The sequence below is a fragment of the Emys orbicularis genome, chromosome 4, assembly GCF_028017835.1.
Source record: "Emys orbicularis isolate rEmyOrb1 chromosome 4, rEmyOrb1.hap1, whole genome shotgun sequence".
Taxonomy (NCBI): domain Eukaryota; kingdom Metazoa; phylum Chordata; order Testudines; family Emydidae; genus Emys; species Emys orbicularis.
The window spans coordinates 156,099,074-156,116,658 of record NC_088686.1 but is presented as its reverse complement, the minus strand read 5'-3'; the positions used below and the strand labels follow the sequence as shown (position 1 = coordinate 156,116,658).

General features: G+C 48.3%; 1 protein-coding gene and 1 pseudogene across 3 annotated transcripts in view; both read left to right on the top strand.

Moving 5' to 3' along the window:
- LOC135877972 (up-regulator of cell proliferation-like) overlaps positions 1-17,585 on the top strand; it is a 778,396-nt pseudogene that overhangs the window by 680,927 nt on the left and 79,884 nt on the right.
- The window catches only part of LOC135877424 (olfactory receptor-like protein COR8), a 99,793-nt gene that overhangs the window by 77,273 nt on the left and 4,935 nt on the right, over positions 1-17,585 (top strand). The window contains exon 1 of one of the 3 annotated variants that reach the window (XM_065402855.1): positions 16,382-16,402. The exons of 1 other annotated variant lie outside the window; for it this stretch is intronic. In XM_065402855.1, coding sequence (XP_065258927.1) covers positions 16,382-16,402 — 21 coding nt within the window. Of the gene's footprint in view, positions 1-16,381; positions 16,403-16,744; positions 16,757-17,585 lie in introns of those variants that run through there. One more of the 3 variants, XM_065402856.1, reaches the window with a different exon arrangement.

Here is a 17,585-nt window from a genome sequence, read left to right as displayed (position 1 = left end):
ATCAGGCTGTGGGGCTGGCCCAGAAATGAGAGCATCCGCAGAACCAGGGGTTATGCTCAATAGCCATTGCAGTCTGGGAGGGGTGGCCTGACATGGAGCCCCTCCCCTGTCGTCACTGCTCACACCTTCCCAGGGCCCGTGTCACCCCTGACGCAGCGAATGTCTGACCATCCCCCACCTCGGGCCCAATCCACCCACCTGGTATCTGAACCCTTCCCCAGCCAGGAATGAAACTCGCCCCTAACAGTCTGGGGCAGGGAAGGATCCTCCCCATCTGGCAGGTGGGAACTGAGACGTAGAGGAAGGGCTGTGGGCCTGGTCACACAATCCTGGGTGGAGATCTGGGAAGTGGACTGGGTCCCAGCCTAGAGCCTTTCCCCCAGGGGCACTTTCACTTTCTGCCCTTTATTCTCCCCTCCAGCTCGGGGGTCTGTGAGTGTGAAATGAACAGGGAGGGTGATGGGGTCCTGGCACATAGCCTGGATGGGAGCTCCCCTTGGCTTGGACCCCAGGGTCAGAGACATCTTGGTCATCCTGCTGTCCTTCTTTTATTGCTAGGAAGGGAGTCCACCGATGAGGGGTCTGTAGGGCTCCAGTAAGCCATCCTCATTCCCGCCCGCATGTACCACCCTGCCCTGCCCTGCCCTGCCCTCCGGTTTCCTCACTGTTGCCTCTGGCTTGACTCTTGACTCAGGTCTCTGGCTATGACTTTGGCATGACCCTTCTTGGCTCCAGATTTTGGTTATGAACCCCGGCTCAGTATTTTCCTTGCCTTTCTCTAGCCTCGCTCCAGTCCCTCCACCCACCCGCTCCAGCATTGCCTCCTCCTCCTGATCTTCCCCAACCCCTCGGATTTTGACTCCCCGGATTTGACCTTCGGCGTGTCTATGGACTTTGGCTTGGGCATGGACTTGGATGATCTTTGGTCTGACCACCCGGCTTCGACCTCTGGCCTGGACTTGGACACTGGGTCTGGTTCTGCTTCTGCTTTGTTGATGGACTCTGATCTCAGTTTTGATCCTGGTGTGTCCCTGGACCTCGATTCTAGCATCACTCTTAGCCTAGGTGCCATCCATATGCAAAAGGGGACCCATCACACCAGGTGTGAACCATGGCCTCACTACATGAGCCTGGCCCGGTGCTGCCCCTACTGGAGTTGTGCAATGGAAATGACTGAAAATGTAGGGGTTCCTTTAAACAACCTCCACCACCATTCTTGACTTGGACACCCGGCTGTACTATAATGGCCCTACCGTCAATCAAACCCTAACCCCCCCCTTGATTCCTTAAGCCCAACCCCTTGACCCCTTAGTCCCTCCCACCTGTCACCGGAAATCCCGCCCCATGGGGGTATTACTTCCGGGGTCAAGGTGGCCACATGACCAGACGCAAGGTGTGTCATGTGACACCTCTAAGAACTCCTCCCATCACCCTCTACCAATCAGAATGGGTTTCATCCCAAAAGGACCACCTCGAGAGGAGATTTGACCAATCAGGGTGCCTTCCGGGGTGGGGTGACCTGTCCAGAAGTGGGCCGTGTGACCCCTCTAAGAACTCCTCCCACCATCCTCTACCAATCAGGATGGGTTTTGTCTTGAAAGGACCATCCCAAGAGGAGATTTGACCAATCAGGGCGAGTTCCGGGGCAGGGTGACCCACTAAGAACTCCTCCCAAGGCCCTCTGCCAATCAGAGTGCAGCACCATTACCCCATCAGTCCCAGCGCTGGACAGAAGAGGCCATCTCTTACCAACGACACATGTTTTAGAAATTGTGGAAAGGCTGCTGAGAGGAAAGATGGACTCCTTCACCACCCCCGTGAAAACTTTGGACTTTGTTTTAGCCCCGAATGTCTTTGACCGTACGCAGAGAAAGCGCTACATCAGCAACAGTTCGAGGAGGAGGAGGGAGCGACCGAGGGGAGCCCTTTGGCCCAGCCGTTGATGGATATGCCGGAACCCGAACCCAAAACCAAACTGCTTGTGAGACACCCCGATGAGCATGGTGCACTCTCTTCGTCCACCCCCTTAGAGGTGAAATGCGATCACGGCTTGCGGGAGTCACCGGCGGACAAGGTGAACGGAAAAGACAGCGCTCAGGTAAATGAACGATTAAGAAGAGACGGTCGAGGTCTTGCGGCCAACATAGATCTTTTGGAACACCTCATTGCCCATGACGGAAGATGGTACGTTCAGTTCCGCCATGGCATTCAGAAACACACCCCATCGTTTAGGTACATGTCTGCTAGGAACAGAGCGCGTCTGGGTGACGGCCCTGCCTAAGTCGAGCATGTTAGAACCATTAGCCACAGAGCTTTTATACACAAAAGCCCCTGTATCGTTCCATGAAGAGATATTTTCATCCTGGCCCAGTTTATTTAGCAATACTAATGCATTTTTCTTATAACGCTTATTCACGTGATCCAACACCTCCTGAGCAACAGAGTCTGAGGTCTTTGCCAAACCCCCAGAAACACCAGTTACACTCTGTTCCTGTTCTGGTAGAAACAGACTTATTTTCCCTTTATCTGCATCGTTCTGCTTCACATACATTAGGTACTTTTGAAGCCCGGCGCTGTAAAGTTTAGTCTTTTCGTATTCGGCTAAGTCAGTTCTTTGAAGAACAGACTTCATTTCAGCATCCAGTAAGCGAGTTGCGGTCGTTCTAATATTTTCCTCTGCCAGAGGGAGAGCCCTTAATTGCTCCAACTGGCGGCTGGGCACCAGGTACATTTTTTCTGCATACTCCATTATCGATTAGTTAAAAGCCCCGTTATCAGAGGGATAGCAAAACTTAACAGAGGGCCGATAAACCCCCCAGACTGCTTCACCAGATGCTTCTTTCTTTTAAGTGAAACCCTTTTATTACATAAAGTTTTTATAAGCGTGCGTCTCTTTTTCAGCACGCGCACTTGATTCTGTTAAAGGTACGTTTCCTTTGAAGGTATTGAGCGCTATTTCTGAGATGGCCAGAAATACTACTACATCGTCAGAGGCCTAACACAGTATAGCCCTCCTTTGCTGCGGGGATGATTTGCTAAGTCATTTTAGCAGGCCCAGGTTTCTCTTCACGCAGCTAGACAGGTTTTCGGTCAGCAGCCCCGGCTGTTAAAAGGGGGCCTGCCAATAATTCATCTCTTTTTATACCCGGCTGTTGTTCTTTTCAAAGTATAAACTGCCGGCCAGTCTGGAGGGAAAAGACCAGTTCTTAGTCTATAAGCTTCTGGTGTGGAAGGATTTAAATCCACCACCAGGTAGCCATAAGGTCTTTTGGTAGCATCCTCAAAAGCTTCTAGAAAGAATTGAGCTTTGCCGGGGTACATTTGCCGAGCGAGCGTAGCGATTTGTCATTTATCCCTGGGGTTTTTTAACAGAACCATGTACTTTGTGTTTAGGTTAATCGTGCGACTCTTTTTTCCCTGACAAACTCCAGCATCGCAGCAGTTTTCAGTCCTTCATTTTTTATTCACATCCCCTAGAGCGCATGCTCTGGGTTTGTGAATGTGTGTGGTTCTGCGCACATTCAGAGCCCCTAGAGCGCATGCTCTGGGTTTGTGAATGTGTGTGGTTCTGCGCACGTTCAGAGCCCCTAGAGCGCATGCTCTGGGTTTGTGAATGTGTGTGGCTCTGCGCACGTTCAGAGCCCCTAGAGCGCATGCTCTGGGTTTGTGAATGTGTGTGGTTCTGTGCACGTTCAGAGCCCCTAGAGCGCATGCTCTGGGTTTGTGAATGTGTGTGGTTCTGCGCACGTTCAGAGCCCCTAGAGCGCATGCTCTGGGTTTGTGAATGTGTGTGGTTCTGCGCACATTCAGAGCCCCTAGAGCGCATGCTCTGGGTTTGTAAATGTGTGTGGTTCTGCGCACGTTCAGAGCCCCTAGAGCGCATGCTCTGGGTTTGTGAATGTGTGTGGTTCTGTGCACGTTCAGAGCCCCTAGAGCGCATGCTCTAGGTTTGTGAATGTGTGTGGTTCTGCGCACCTTCAGAGCCCCTAGAGCGCATGCTCTGCGTTTGTGAATGTGTGTGGTTCTGCGCACCTTCAGAGCCCCTAGAGCGCGTGCTCTGGGGTTGTGAATGTGTGTGGTTCTGCGCACGTTCAGAGCCCCTAGAGCGCATGCTCTGGGTTTGTGAATGTGTGTGGTTCTGCGCACGTTCAGAGCCCCTAGAGCGCATGCTCTGGGTTTGTGAATGTGTGTGGTTCTGTGCACGTTCAGAGCCCCTAGAGCGCATGCTCTGGGTTTGTGAATGTGTGTGGTTCTGCGCACGTTCAGAGCCCCTAGAGCGCATGCACTGGGTTTGTGAATGTGTGTGGTTCTGCGCACGTTCAGAGCCCCTAGAGCGAATGCTCTGGGTTTGTGAATGTGTGTGGTTCTGCGCACATTCAGAGCCCCTAGAGCGCATGCTCTGGGTTTGTGAATGTGTGTGGTTCTGCGCACCTTCAGAGCCCCTAGAGCGCATGCTCTGGGTTTGTGAATGTGGGTGTTTTCACTCACAGTTTCCTCAGGGTTTGGTGTGGCAGTGGCCGCTAAGGAACTGGAGTTGTGGTTGTGTTGTTGCAATACCTCGGGGAGGACAACAAAAAATTTTTTTACAAAACTGAACTTTACCATCCTTCTCACCCACACCTATGCATTTACTTAAAATACAAAACCTCATAGAACAACCAAACCAATAAGCAAAATATATTTATGGGGCTTCATCCATCCATCAATTACTGATGCTGGTGAATTTTCCTTTTCAGCTGTCTCTTTCCTTTTTCTTTTGAGCTTGTTTTCCCTCTGGTCTAAGGATCTCTCATGTTTTGACCGTACTGCGGAGCAAACAACATTATTATAAAACACATGAAACCATCTTGTAAACTTAAAAAATAAAATATTCATTAAGGTGTTTTTCTATTTAAGAAGTCACAGCTTTAAAACAAATAATCCATTTCAGGCTGTACAACAAACACAGGTTTTGAGTTTATTTCTACCACTTAAAAAACAAAACAAAACAAAACAAAACAAACAAACAACAAAAAACCCACAAACATTTTTTTTTAAATACATCTCATTTTGCAGAATAAAAAACCAAACTGCTTTTAAAATCCATTTTAAAACATATTTTGCACAGTAAAAAACCTTGTTAGTTTGAAACAAACCAAGTACTTTTTAAAAACCTACACCTATGACTTGCACAGACCCCTCTCTCACACAAAACAGCAGCTTTATAAAACACCCCAAACCAAGTTTGCAGCCCTATACTTTTCAATAACCCCCTCCCCCCCATGCATTTAAATGGCCCATGCTTGTTCTGTCCCACAGCCATGTGTGCTTGGGCCTTTGGGTTAGTTAGTATTATTCCCCCAATTGCCTCAAACCCATTTTAAAAACACATCACATTATGCACAGTAAAAAAAACCTGTTAGTTTGAAACAAACCAAGTACTTTTAAAAAACCTACACCTATGCCTTGCACAGACCCCCTCTCACATAAAACAGCACATTTTAAAAAAAAATACTTTTCAATAACGCCCCCACGCATTTAAAAGCCAATTTCAAAAAAGTTCCCTTTCACTATGGGATAAAGTGTTGCAAGCACATGCTTGTTCTGTTCCCCCCCATGTGTGTTTGGGCCTTCAGGTTAAAGAACAAGAACAAATTGTAGTTAGTATTGCCACCAAATCCCTATACAACCTGCGTAATACCTAAAGTTTTTTAAAACAGTATTAAGTACAACTATAGTTAAAATGGTTTTTACCTTGGCCTGTTGGTGAACTGCAGCTTAAAGTTACTGGTTCCATGCTAAGCAGATCACACTGCAATGAAGTTAGACACCATTATTTTCCTAAGACAGCATGGGCAAAGAGTGGCATTTCAGAGTTAAAGACAGCAAGCCTTACCTCTTTCTGCAGTCCAGCAGCCATTCAAGAAAGTTTCTGTTGAAAAGGACAGTCTCCAACATACCTGAGCTTTTTATAGCATCTTAGCCCATTGTTTCAAACAGACTTCAACATAGTAGCTAGCCGGTTAATTTAATCACCACAGCTCTGAAAGAATAGATCCTTAAGGACTTTAGGCACCTCTCCCATAGCACACCCTTTTGTGATCTGGGGTGGGGGAACCAAGTTGTCTGCACAACAGGGCTATTTTTTTTTCTGTAAGTTAAAATAAATTTTTCTGTAGGGCCTTCTTACAGTATTGAACAGTACCCATTTCCAAGTGGGGGGCCCTTTGCAGATATCAATGAATGTCTTGGGGCTTGGGTTTTTTTTTTATTAAACATGTTTCTTTCATGCTTAAAGTTTGGGGGGGGGGGTTCTAGAAAGAATAACCCATAGCAATCAACCAACTCCAGGGCCATATTTAAACCGTCCAATAGTGTCCCACCAACTCCTGGGGTCATATTTAAACTGTCCAATAGAGTTCTGCCAACTCCAGGGGTTATATTTAAACTGTCCAATCGCATCTGCGAATTCCTGAGGTTTTATTTCATTTCATATTAATCAGAACTCACCATCCACACCCACCCACGCCCCTTACTATGGGTGCACCCCCATCAAATTTAACCCTATGGCAACAAGGGTAAGTAATCGCAGTCACCCTGGCTATTCAGTGAGGGGGGGAGGTGTAGTTAAACCCATTCAGTGCCACTCTATTGTACTCAAACACATGTCTGAACAAGCCCTGTTTGTTTTATTGTAAGCACATTTTTTTAGGATTTTTTTTCCCCTCCCACAACATACATTTCAGCTTTTTGCTGTAAATGGGTCACTTTTACACAAAAAACCCCACAAGAGCTAGGTTCCCACAAACAATTTATTTTTTATTTAAAAGACATACAGCTCCTTGAAAACAAACCAAGATGCTTCATTAAAACTTTCAGAAAAGAAATAGTGTAAGCACCCCACTGCTTGTTTTTAGATTTACACAACCCCCAGTTCCTAACCCATTACACCTCCTCCTCGACCGTCGCTTCTTAATCATTCATTTACCTGTGCGACGTCTTTTCCGTTCACCTTGTCCGCCGGTGACTCCCCCAAGCCGTGATCGCATTCCACATGTAAGGGGGTGGACAAAGAGAGGCCTCGGGGCTAAAAGAAAGTCCAAAGTTCTCACGGGGGTAGTGAAGGAGTCCATGTTTCCACTCAGCAGCCTTTCCATGATTTCTAAAACACGTGTCCTTGGTAAGAGATGGCCTCCTCTGTCCGGCGCTGGGACTTATGGGGTAATGGTGCTGCACTTTGATTGGCAGAGGGCTTTGGGAGGAGTTCTTAGTGGGGTCGTACGGCTCACTTCCGGATGGGTCACCCCGCCCCGGATCTCGCTCTGATTGGTCAAATTCTCCTCTTGGGGCCGTCCTATCGGGGCAAAACACATCCTAATTGGTAGAGGGCGGTGGGGGGAGCTCTTAGAGGCATCACACAAGCCACTTCCGGACGGGTCACCCCACTCCGGAACTCACCCTGATTGGTCAAATCTCCTCTCGGGGTGGTCCTTTCGGGATGAAACCCATCCTGATTGGTAGAGGGTGGTGGGAGGAGTTCTTAGAGGGGTCACATGACACACCTTGCTTCCGGTCATGTGGTCACCTTGACCCCGGAAGTAACACCCCCATGGGGTGGGACTTCCAGTGACAGAAGGGAGGGACTAAGGGTCAAGGGGTGGGGCTTAAGGGGTCAAGAGGCGGGGGTTAGGGTTTGATTGATGGTAGGACCATTATAGTACTGCCGGGTGTCCGAGTCAAGAATGGTGGACGGAGGTTGGTTAAAGGAACCCCTACATTTCCATTGCACAACTCCAGTAGGGGCAGAACCAGACCAGGCTCATGTAGTGAGGCCATGGTTCACACCTGGAGTGATCTGGCCACTTACTTGCGGAGAGCCTGCTTTTATGCAAAAAGTTGCACAACCTGATGTCACATGCTGCAACTGATAATTAGGTCCAGTGGTAGGAGCCTAGGTCGCAGCGAGGTGCAGGATGGCACCTAGGCTAAGACTGGTGCTCGAATCAAGATCCAGGGACACACCAGGATCAAAACCGAGATCAGAGTCCATCAACAAAGCAGAAGCAGAACCAGAGCCAGTGTCCAAGTCCAGGCCATTACCCCCTGCTGTGAATCTCACAATTGTTGGCTCCCAGGAAATCTGCAAAGGTTTTCATCAAACTTCATCTGCGAGGATTTCCAATCTAACACTCATTTGGGCAAGGGACAAATGGAAGACAGATTTCAAAACACACTATGGACATTTTAATTGTCTGATATGCTATTGGAGCTAACTAACGGTCCCCTGACCTTGCAACCCTTCATCAGTGATGTATCTGGGAGCAGTGTCATCTATTCAGGTGACATACTCCTCTTTTCGGAGAATCCAGAGCAGCACACACACCTCATCTGGACCTGGAGAGGTTTCGGCAGCGTGGTCTCAACACAGAATTGGAAAAGCGTACCTCCAGCCAACTCTCCACAGAGTTTTGGGGGTACATCCTCTCCCCAGGAGGTGTTACGATTGATGCAAATAAGGTGGAAGCCATTCATAAATGGGACAAAGTTTGAAGTCCTCAAGAAGAGCAGCGCTTCCTAGACTTCACCAGCTTTACTGCTGCGTCGGCCCAGGGTTCTCAGAGCCAGTAAACCCCAGGAGAGCTCTCCTCCACAAAATGGCCACATTCGTTTGGTCATCCAAGTTCCAACAAGCCCGCAAACAGCTCAGAATTGCCTTCACCACTGCATCTATTTTGACGCACAGCATTCATCGTGGAAGTAGACGCATCTACTATGACCACCAGGGCCTGCTTTGTTTGGTGCTGCCAGATGTGGGCTGAAATTCAGACTTAGCTTGACTCACGTGACTTCTGCGCTTTCACCAAGGCACCACGCACCTAACTTCTTGGCATCTCAGGCCTCTGAAGACCCTGCTCCGTCCATGGCAGCCATTGCCAAGAATTTCACTCATTCAAATGGCCACATGATGGAACTGACTCTCCTAGATCACCTGACCAAGATGGCGAGCTTCATCCCTCTGTGCACGAGTACCTTCGGCTGAGAGGACAGATCAGCTCCAAATTTCCAAAGGCCAATGACACCTTTGTTTTGCTAACTATAGATTTCCCACTGATTTCATGCCACACTACTAATGGCCTCTCCGAACTTCCCAGCTATCGACCTGGGTCAACAAATCCATTACATTCAAGAAGAATGAAGGGAGCCCCTCGAGGACACTAGGAAGGAGTCAGTTTTTATACGGACTGCTGATGACAAGAGGGAAGCCATTTGCTGAAGGGAGGTAGCAAGTCCCTGGCACTGACCGAATCCCTAAGCCCCGTCTGTTGCAGCAGTTCCTGACCCATCCCCCTTGGATGACCTTCTGATCCCATCCTCCTCCCCTGGCTCTAGGGAGCAAACTCTGGGTCCCTTCCCTCACTCTGGCACAATCCGTGCCCAGAGTGACCAAGCCCCTCACAGACAATGGGACTGTCCTCCCTTCTCCTCCTTGTGGGGGGGACTACTACCCCCATTTTACAGACAGGGAATGAAGGTGATGAAATGACCTCTCCAAAGTCACACCTGGAAATGTGGAGGAGATCTGGGAACTGGACTGGGTTTTACAGGAGTGCCCTCCCCACAGAGGCAGCTTCACTTTCTGCCCTTCGTTCTCTCCTCCCCTCTTGGCCCGTCTTCGATGGGGATCTCTGAACCGGGAATGAGCAGGGGCTTCCTCCCCCTCTGTCTTCCAATGTCTGAGATCTGTCCACAGCAATGCAGCCTGCAGCTGGCCCAGCTTGGGGAGCCATAGCCTCATCCTGTGAAATCGAGATGTGCTGACTCTCAGTGATGCTTAGACGGAAAACCACGCACCCCACACAGAGGTAGGAACCGCCCATTCCCAGGTTGTTCTGAGGAGCCATAATTCCTCCAGGAGCTGGGTAAAGGGCACAGTGAGCAGTCTGTCAGAGGTAGGGGAGGATCATGTAAGGGGAGGGTCTAAGAGAGGAGGAGCATGAGCTAGGCTCTGTATTTGGGCTTGGCAGGGATCAAGAGAAGGGACGGGGCTATTAGAGGGCAAGGCGAGGTGCAAGGGGTGTCGGAGATGGGGGCAAGGCCTAAAAAGTTCAGCTACTTTAGATGAGTTGTGCCAGAGAATCACCGTTTGAGGTGACTGAAAGTTCTGAACTGGGGCTGGCCAAAAGCATCCTCCTCAGATGGGAACATCCCAAAAGTCTGCAGAAGCTCATCCTCTGAGGTGAACGTTGTGGCGCAAACCTCTCTCTGCTCTGTACCTCGCAGGATTCCAGCTGGCTGTTCCAATCCAGGAGGAAAACTGTGCCACTGAAATCTCACAGTACCTGTGCAGTGAAGTGCCACTTAAACCCGCTGTGATGCACAGACCTTGCCCTGGCTGTCTGCACAGGACTGAATTTCACCCCTTCAGAGTGTAAGGAAATAATTGGCTGAAGGCCTTTTTCTTTTTGGATGGCTGTCTAGTGGGAAAAAACTATGGGGATTTTTAACCTGTTCTCGCTCCCATGACTGGTGCTTCAATGATGCAGAGAAGTGCTGATGCATTGGTTGATTTCCCCACCTTTTAATCTACTCTCTTCTTCTCTTTTAAGAGGTATTCTAAGGGCACCCCATGCTTCATATGGGCATTCTTGGGTGGGCAGATTGCATCAGACCTGCACTTGAATAAATAATAGTGAATGAAATATGCAGACACTAAAGTTCTGCAGCCAAATTCTCAGAAACCTTCCTCTTCAGTGTAGGATCAGGATTTTGTTTCTAATTGATTTGTTTAAAAAGTGCTAAGCAGATGCTACATTGTAATAAGAGGAAACAGAAGCAAAAACTGAAAGAATGTTACTTAAACCAATGAACAGATGCGGAGGGTGGAAACACGGCAAAGCAAACAAATGACTACTATGAGTAAATAACCTGAGAGCAAATGGGGAAGAAAAGCTCATCTGGGTAATTGTGGCTCTTGGGACAAAAATCAGGTTCCTGGTATGTAGCCTGGCTGAGATCATACCTTTTCCCTGGATCCCAGACCTGGGCTACAGATGTCATTCTCTGTGTGGTGTCCTTATTTTATTCCTAGGAAAAGGATCCCTGAAGGAGATGTAAGGATCCTGGACTCTAATGTCTGCAAGAAGCTTCAGCCACCTTCACAGGTAGAAGTCACTGTCTTTCCTACAATGCCACTAGTGCCCTTTCTGCTCTCCAGGTCTGCTCCCTCCAGCAGGACAGAGACACCCCTTAACTCCCCGAGTCCTGATTTCCTAAAATTCAAGGTGCTGAGGGTTTGCATTGCCTCCACCATCAGAGACTTTTTCCTATGGGAATCTCCCTAGAGCAGGGGAGAAATCTGTTCTTCCATTAGAATGAGACTGCTCAGTAAATCCACTCACACTGACCTCATCTCAGCTGCTTTGTTTATCCGAGATTAGTGGTATCTTTGGAAAACCCTTAGGGTGCCGGGGTGTGAGGTGGAGCAGGGGAGACGGGAGCTCCAGCAGATTCCCCTGAAGAACACCACCCTGTCTTTCTCTGGTCAGGCTCAGACTCGCCGTCCATTGTGGAAGTGAAGACTGGATGGGAGCTGCTGGATTGACCTTGATGTGCCATGTCCTTGTGTGGATGAAGGACCTACATCTCAGGGATGGCCAGCAGCAGATGTAACACATGTCTCCAGGAATAGGCTAAACAACCTACACTGATAGGTAAGTAAAATCATGGCCACGTGTAGACATCACAGGAATTGGTGGCGATTGAACCAGGGTCCTTCAGCACAAGCCCCTCTCACTCAGTGTCAACCAATCCAGCTCCACCCACTAGATCACACCCCTGTCCATTGTCACAGAACCCAGGAGCCCTGATTCTCAGACCTGGGCCTTACATCACCAGGCCAAACCGCCGCCCATTATGGGCGCTGTAGAAGGGACCACTGGCAAAAACCCCTCTTCATTCCCCCTGTCAGAGACTGCAGCCATGGGTGACAAGTGAATGAGCTGAGATCTCCCCTGTGGGAATCCGAGGGGCTGCGCATTTGGGGTTTCACAGGGAAGGCCTCTGGCAGCCATTGACAGAGTGTTCCTGGGAGGAGATTTTCCGTCTCTAACAAAGGGTTTCTGTTCCCCCAGATCTCAGCCACTCAGCAGAATGCAGGAGAGCCGAGTGCTGACAGGCTAGAGGGGTCCCAGGAGTCGCTGTGCGGCAGGTGCAGTGTCTGCAGTCACCAGGGGCCAAACCCTGCGCTCCAGACAACCCAGGCTGTTTCCTTGGATTGTGAAGGGGACTTTGGCTTGGGGAATCGGTGGCTGGTGCCTGTGTCTACAACTGGGATGTTTTCACGAGGCTACTCAATGGTCCATGAATCACCATGCAAGCAAGGGGAGAATGGACATTAGAGAGCGAGGCTGGGACCTCTGCAGAGCTGCTGCAGTCGAGCATCCACAGCCAGAAGCGAGACGATAGAAAACTCGCTTAGATGGCTGGCCACAGCCGCAGCAGCTGTCTCATGAAGCTCTGCTCACGCTCTAGACAGCAGAGGCAGGACAAAGAGCCACACAGTGAGAGCCTGCGTTGCAATTAGCAATACGCCGTTTTTTCAGTGGATTATGCTGTCCTGACTGTCTATTTCCTGTAAAGTCCACATCCAGCCTCCCTGGATGACCTCAATGGGAGTCAGGTTCTCCGTGCCCACAGGACAGGGCTGGCCTTACCATGAGGCGAACTGAGGCGGCTGCCTCAGGTGACAGACTGTGGATGGGCGCCACTAGGACCCAGAGTGTAGAAAATTGTGTCTGCTGCTGGTGCATAGGTATTCTCTCTGCTCTAGACACACAGAGATGGTGGAGTGCTGGGCTGGAGGAAGGAGGGCACAAGAGATATAACAGGCAGGCAGGAGAAAAGGTGAGATGGAATAACAGAAAGCAACAGGAGCTGCAGGAAGAGAGAGGAGGAGGAGCCTCTTATGTACCTCTCTAGCACCCCCAGGACCCTGGACTGATTCACACCAGCTTGTGAGGGAGCTTCGTATTTCCTGCTGCTTCCCTGAACCCACTTGAGGAGAACAGGCAGTCAACTGAAGTAGAAGGAGCCAGTTAGGCCCTTAAGACGCTGATATCTTCCCTCACTCAGGCCCTGCTACCAGCCTGCTTATTTGTCCCCTTCAATTGAGTGTTGAGAGCCACTATAGCTGGCACAGAACAGCAGTCATGAGTGAAAGAAGAAAACGCCCATCTGGGGCAGCATTCAGAAAAAGAAAGAAAGCAAAGGAAGCTTTTCTACTTAAGCAGGAAGGAGCTCTCCTGAGACACATAGACGCAAATGTTCACGGTGAGCCTTCCGGCCCCAATGAGGATGTGAGTGGTGAGGAGATGCCTGATCTTCCAGTTAGTCAGAGTGCAGGTGACCTGGCAGCTACTGCAGCATCCATATCTCCATCTCCAATAGATGTAACCATGCACATTCCTGAAGAAAAGTGTAGATCAGAGAAGAGTGTGGTGGAGGCGCAAGAAACAGCTGCTGCTGAGTTTAGTTCCTTAAATCTAGATGATCCAGGACTGTGGACCCACTTGAGCAGTAGCCTGAGGGACTTCCTTGTACTGCACGGGCCACAGCAGGTGAAAAACTTCATGTTCCCCAAAGACAATGAAAATAGAAGTTTCTTTCCAACACATTACGGGTGTGAAATCCCCAATGGTGACAAAGTGGAGAGGCCATGGCTTATGTACTCAAAAGCCCAGAATGCTGCATACTGTTTTTGTTGCAAACTCTTCCAGTCTAATGTTCCAGCCACATTGGGTTCTACAGGAACAAAGGACTGGAAAAATCTGGCTAGAAATCTGGCATGCCATGAGAAGGCAGCAAATCACCAGAGAGCATTCCATAGGTGGAAAGAACTTGAGATGAGTCTAAGGTTAAAGGCCACCATAGATGATCAGCATCAAGAGAAGATTGCATCAGAGTCTCTTTACTGGCAAAATGTTCTGAAAAGGCTCATTGCCATGGTGAGAATGCTTGCTACCCAAAACCTAGCACTGCGTGGCACTTCAGATCAGCTGCATGTGCCAAACAATGGAAACTTCCTTAAAATTGTGGAGCTGATGGCTGAGTTTGATGCTGTACTCCAGGAGCATCTAAGAGTCACCACCCAAGAAATGGACACACCCCACGACCTTGGAAAAACAATTCAAAATGAGATCATACAATTACTGGCAGTTGCTATAGGAGCTCACAACAGGACACAGGGGGGTGCTGGAGCTCCACCAGCCAGTCCCAGAGCAATTGAGGCTGTGTGTCCTGCCTTTGGGAAAAGTGGCAACCCTTTAGACAGTACTAATGAAAACGAGCTTGCATGCACAGTGATTTAGAAATAAATTACTATGTGAATTGTTTCAAAGACTATGACACTATCAATAGTGGTTTGTTAATACATCTTGCTGTGAAGGGGACATTTTCAGTTAAGTAAAATAACAGGGAAAAAGACCTAAAAAGTTCTTTTCAAAAACCACCCACTGCCCCAGATCCACCCAAGACTTAGTTCTTTGGTCATTTCCATTGAAATAGGGAGGACCTGGGTTGGGTTATTTAGGGAGAAATAAATGGATTGACACTGTGTTAAATTTTTAAAGGACATATTTTTAAAATTAATTTTAACTCAGAAATTAATTAACAGATTCACTAGCAAATTCTCAGAAAATTCATTCTTTAGTCAGGGCGTAGTGCTGTAAATATGAGGAGGACATGGCTTAAAGAGGGAACAGCTGGACACAGACAGATTAATAGGGGCGTACAAGGAAACAAGGAGTTAATATTATCAGCATGAAAGGCAGTGACCTCAGCACACCACAGTGAATCTCTGCTTAAGTAGAAGCAAACTCAGCCTTATCTGTGGCACTACCTCCGTGCTATACAGTGCATACTTTGTACTTAGAGCGGGGGGGGGGTCTCAAACTGGGGGTCGGGACCCCTCGGGGGGTCGCGAGCTGTCAACCTCCATCCCAAACCCCGCTTTGCTTCCAGCATTTATAACGGTGTTCAATATATACAAGTGTTTTTAATGTATGGGGGGGGGGGGTCGCACTCAGAGGCTTGCTGTGTGAAAGGGGTCACCAGTACAAAAGTCTGAGAACCACTAACTTAGAGCCACATGGACATTTTTTTTAGTGTTGAAGAAAAGTGAGTTTGTCATTTAGTTCTGCTTTACTGGTTAGAAATATATTGATAATTTTCATGTCAGTTGCATATATGACTATATTTTGCACTAAATCCTGATCTTATTAAAGACAAGTGGCAAAACTTCAATTGACTTCAAACTACCTGAACTCTAATAATTTATCCCAGCTTGATTCAAATATAACCCTACCTGCTGATGAAAGCTGGCATTTACTGAAAGACTTTGAAGGATTTACATTAGTAAAAGGACGGAGTTTTAAGATGAAGTGTTTATTGCTAGCTTATAAAGCCAAGACAGATTCCCTGGAGTTTTCAGATCTCTTGATGACAGAATCGCACAATTAAGTAACTAAGACTCACGTTGCAGACAGACATTTTGGGTACAGAATAATTGCCCTCAGATATATTGTTCTGTTGGGAGTGGGGGTGCGAGACGAGATTTTTACTCATATGCCCACTATTTCTATTCCTGTTTTCTTTCACAAGGATAATTGATCTTCCGCATTTGGGTGGAAGGAGGCCCAAAATAAAGCTCCAATTTCTGATTCTATTCTCTATAGACTTACATCACCTTAATATCTGAGCATCTACCAGCAGTGTATTAAGTGACATGATTATTTGTTCTCACTTATTCTCCCCATTATTCCTGGGGGAATTCTGTACCATTGCACAATGCAGAATTCACACCACATTAACATTCTGTGCAGAATTTCCTCCCTTTCCCCCAGATTTGGCATTGCAGCGCTGCTGGCTGCCACTAGGGGCCGCTGGACCCAGCAGAGTCCAGCTCCCAGCTTGCACATAGGAGATGCTGCCAGGGTAGGGAAATGGAGATGAAGGGTTCCTGGCACACCCTGAAAGGAGGAGGTGACATGCAGGAAACTCCATACAAGCACAGGGCCCAGCATCAGGTTGTTTCTCCCTCTGGATCCCTGGACTTTGGAAAGGGAGGGGTGTGAGTGTCTGGGCTTGGAAGGCTGCAGCTGGGCTCTGGGGGATGGTAGGGGGTGCAGGTGTCTGGGCCAGGGGGGCCCTGTGGCTGGCAGGTATTTTGAAAAATTACCAAAATAATTGAAACCGGTGTGATTATATAGTGTTATTTTGACAAATTAAATACGCAGAATTTAAAAATATTGTTTTGTTGCAGAATTCCCCCAGGAGTACCCCATGGAGAAAGCTCTGTACAGTGGAGTATATTGTTGTGGTTGAGGTTTTTATTATTATGATGATTATGATGATCTGGTTTACACAGGTTTTACATAGATGGAACTCCAGGGGATTTCAGTGCAGTTCCTCTTGATTTGCATCTGTTTATAGCTGTTTAAGAGAGACCTGAATCAAATCTGACTTCAGATTTCAGTTTTCAGTGTAACGGCCTCGCCACCCGCCTGTCACGAGCACCCCCTCTTTGGCCGATAAGTGCCTACGGTCACTCCGTTTGGAATGAGGCAGCACCCACTGGTTCAGATTCTCTCTTGAGAAGGAATTTGGTCTGCAGAAGCATTTGGATTCACCGGCCTTTTTATGAAACACTGAATAAACACATAGAAATTGCCAGATTGGATCAGACCTGAGCTCCATCTAGTGCACTATCATGTCTCTGATAGTGGCTAGTATCAGAGGTTTCAAAAGAAGGTTTAATAACCTTCAATAGGCAGATGTGGAATAATCAGCCCACATCCTGCCATGATCTCTAATAATTAGAGATTGGTTTAAGCCCTGAAGTGTGATGTTTAGTATCCCTTAAGCAACCGCATCCATACACTATGCCATATAAAGCTGTCAAATCCTTCCAGTTTCTTTGCAGTTCTGCTTTAACAGCTCTCCTGGGATCAACAGACATTTCCCAACTTCTCAGCTCACCCAGAATAAGAGCTCAGACCAGCAAGGTACTGAGCTCGCTAACCCCAATCCAAGGAAACATAAGCACAGGCTTAACATGCTTTAGACTGTAAGAAGCCCCATTGAAATCAAGGACTCTGGGGCTCTGGTCTCAGTTTGCACCTCCAGTCGCTACTGTAAAACTAATAACATTGAGCTACGGGCAAGTTTCAACCACATGCCAGGCTCCTTCTAGGATCCTTTGATTTTATATGTATGACCCAACAGGGCTCTCCTCAGGAATGGAGAGACTGAAGTGGTCTGAGGCATCACAGCCTAAACCCTAGGCCCGCTGCCTTTCAGACCCATGACGCCCAGTCAAACATTTCCCCTCTTTTCCATGCAATTTGCTCCCTTCTGCCTCTTACTGCTGCCACTCCCTTTCTGCCCTCACCCAAACACCGTGGAGTTTTCATCTCACTCCCCTGCCCCCAACACAGCTCAGACCTAGGGCAGGGGGAAAAGCAATTCTAAAGGCTGTGCAGCCTGGTGCGTGGCCTACAGAAGCAGCGGTATCCTAGAGCTGAGAACTGTGCAGCCAGAGGAAGGAGGCA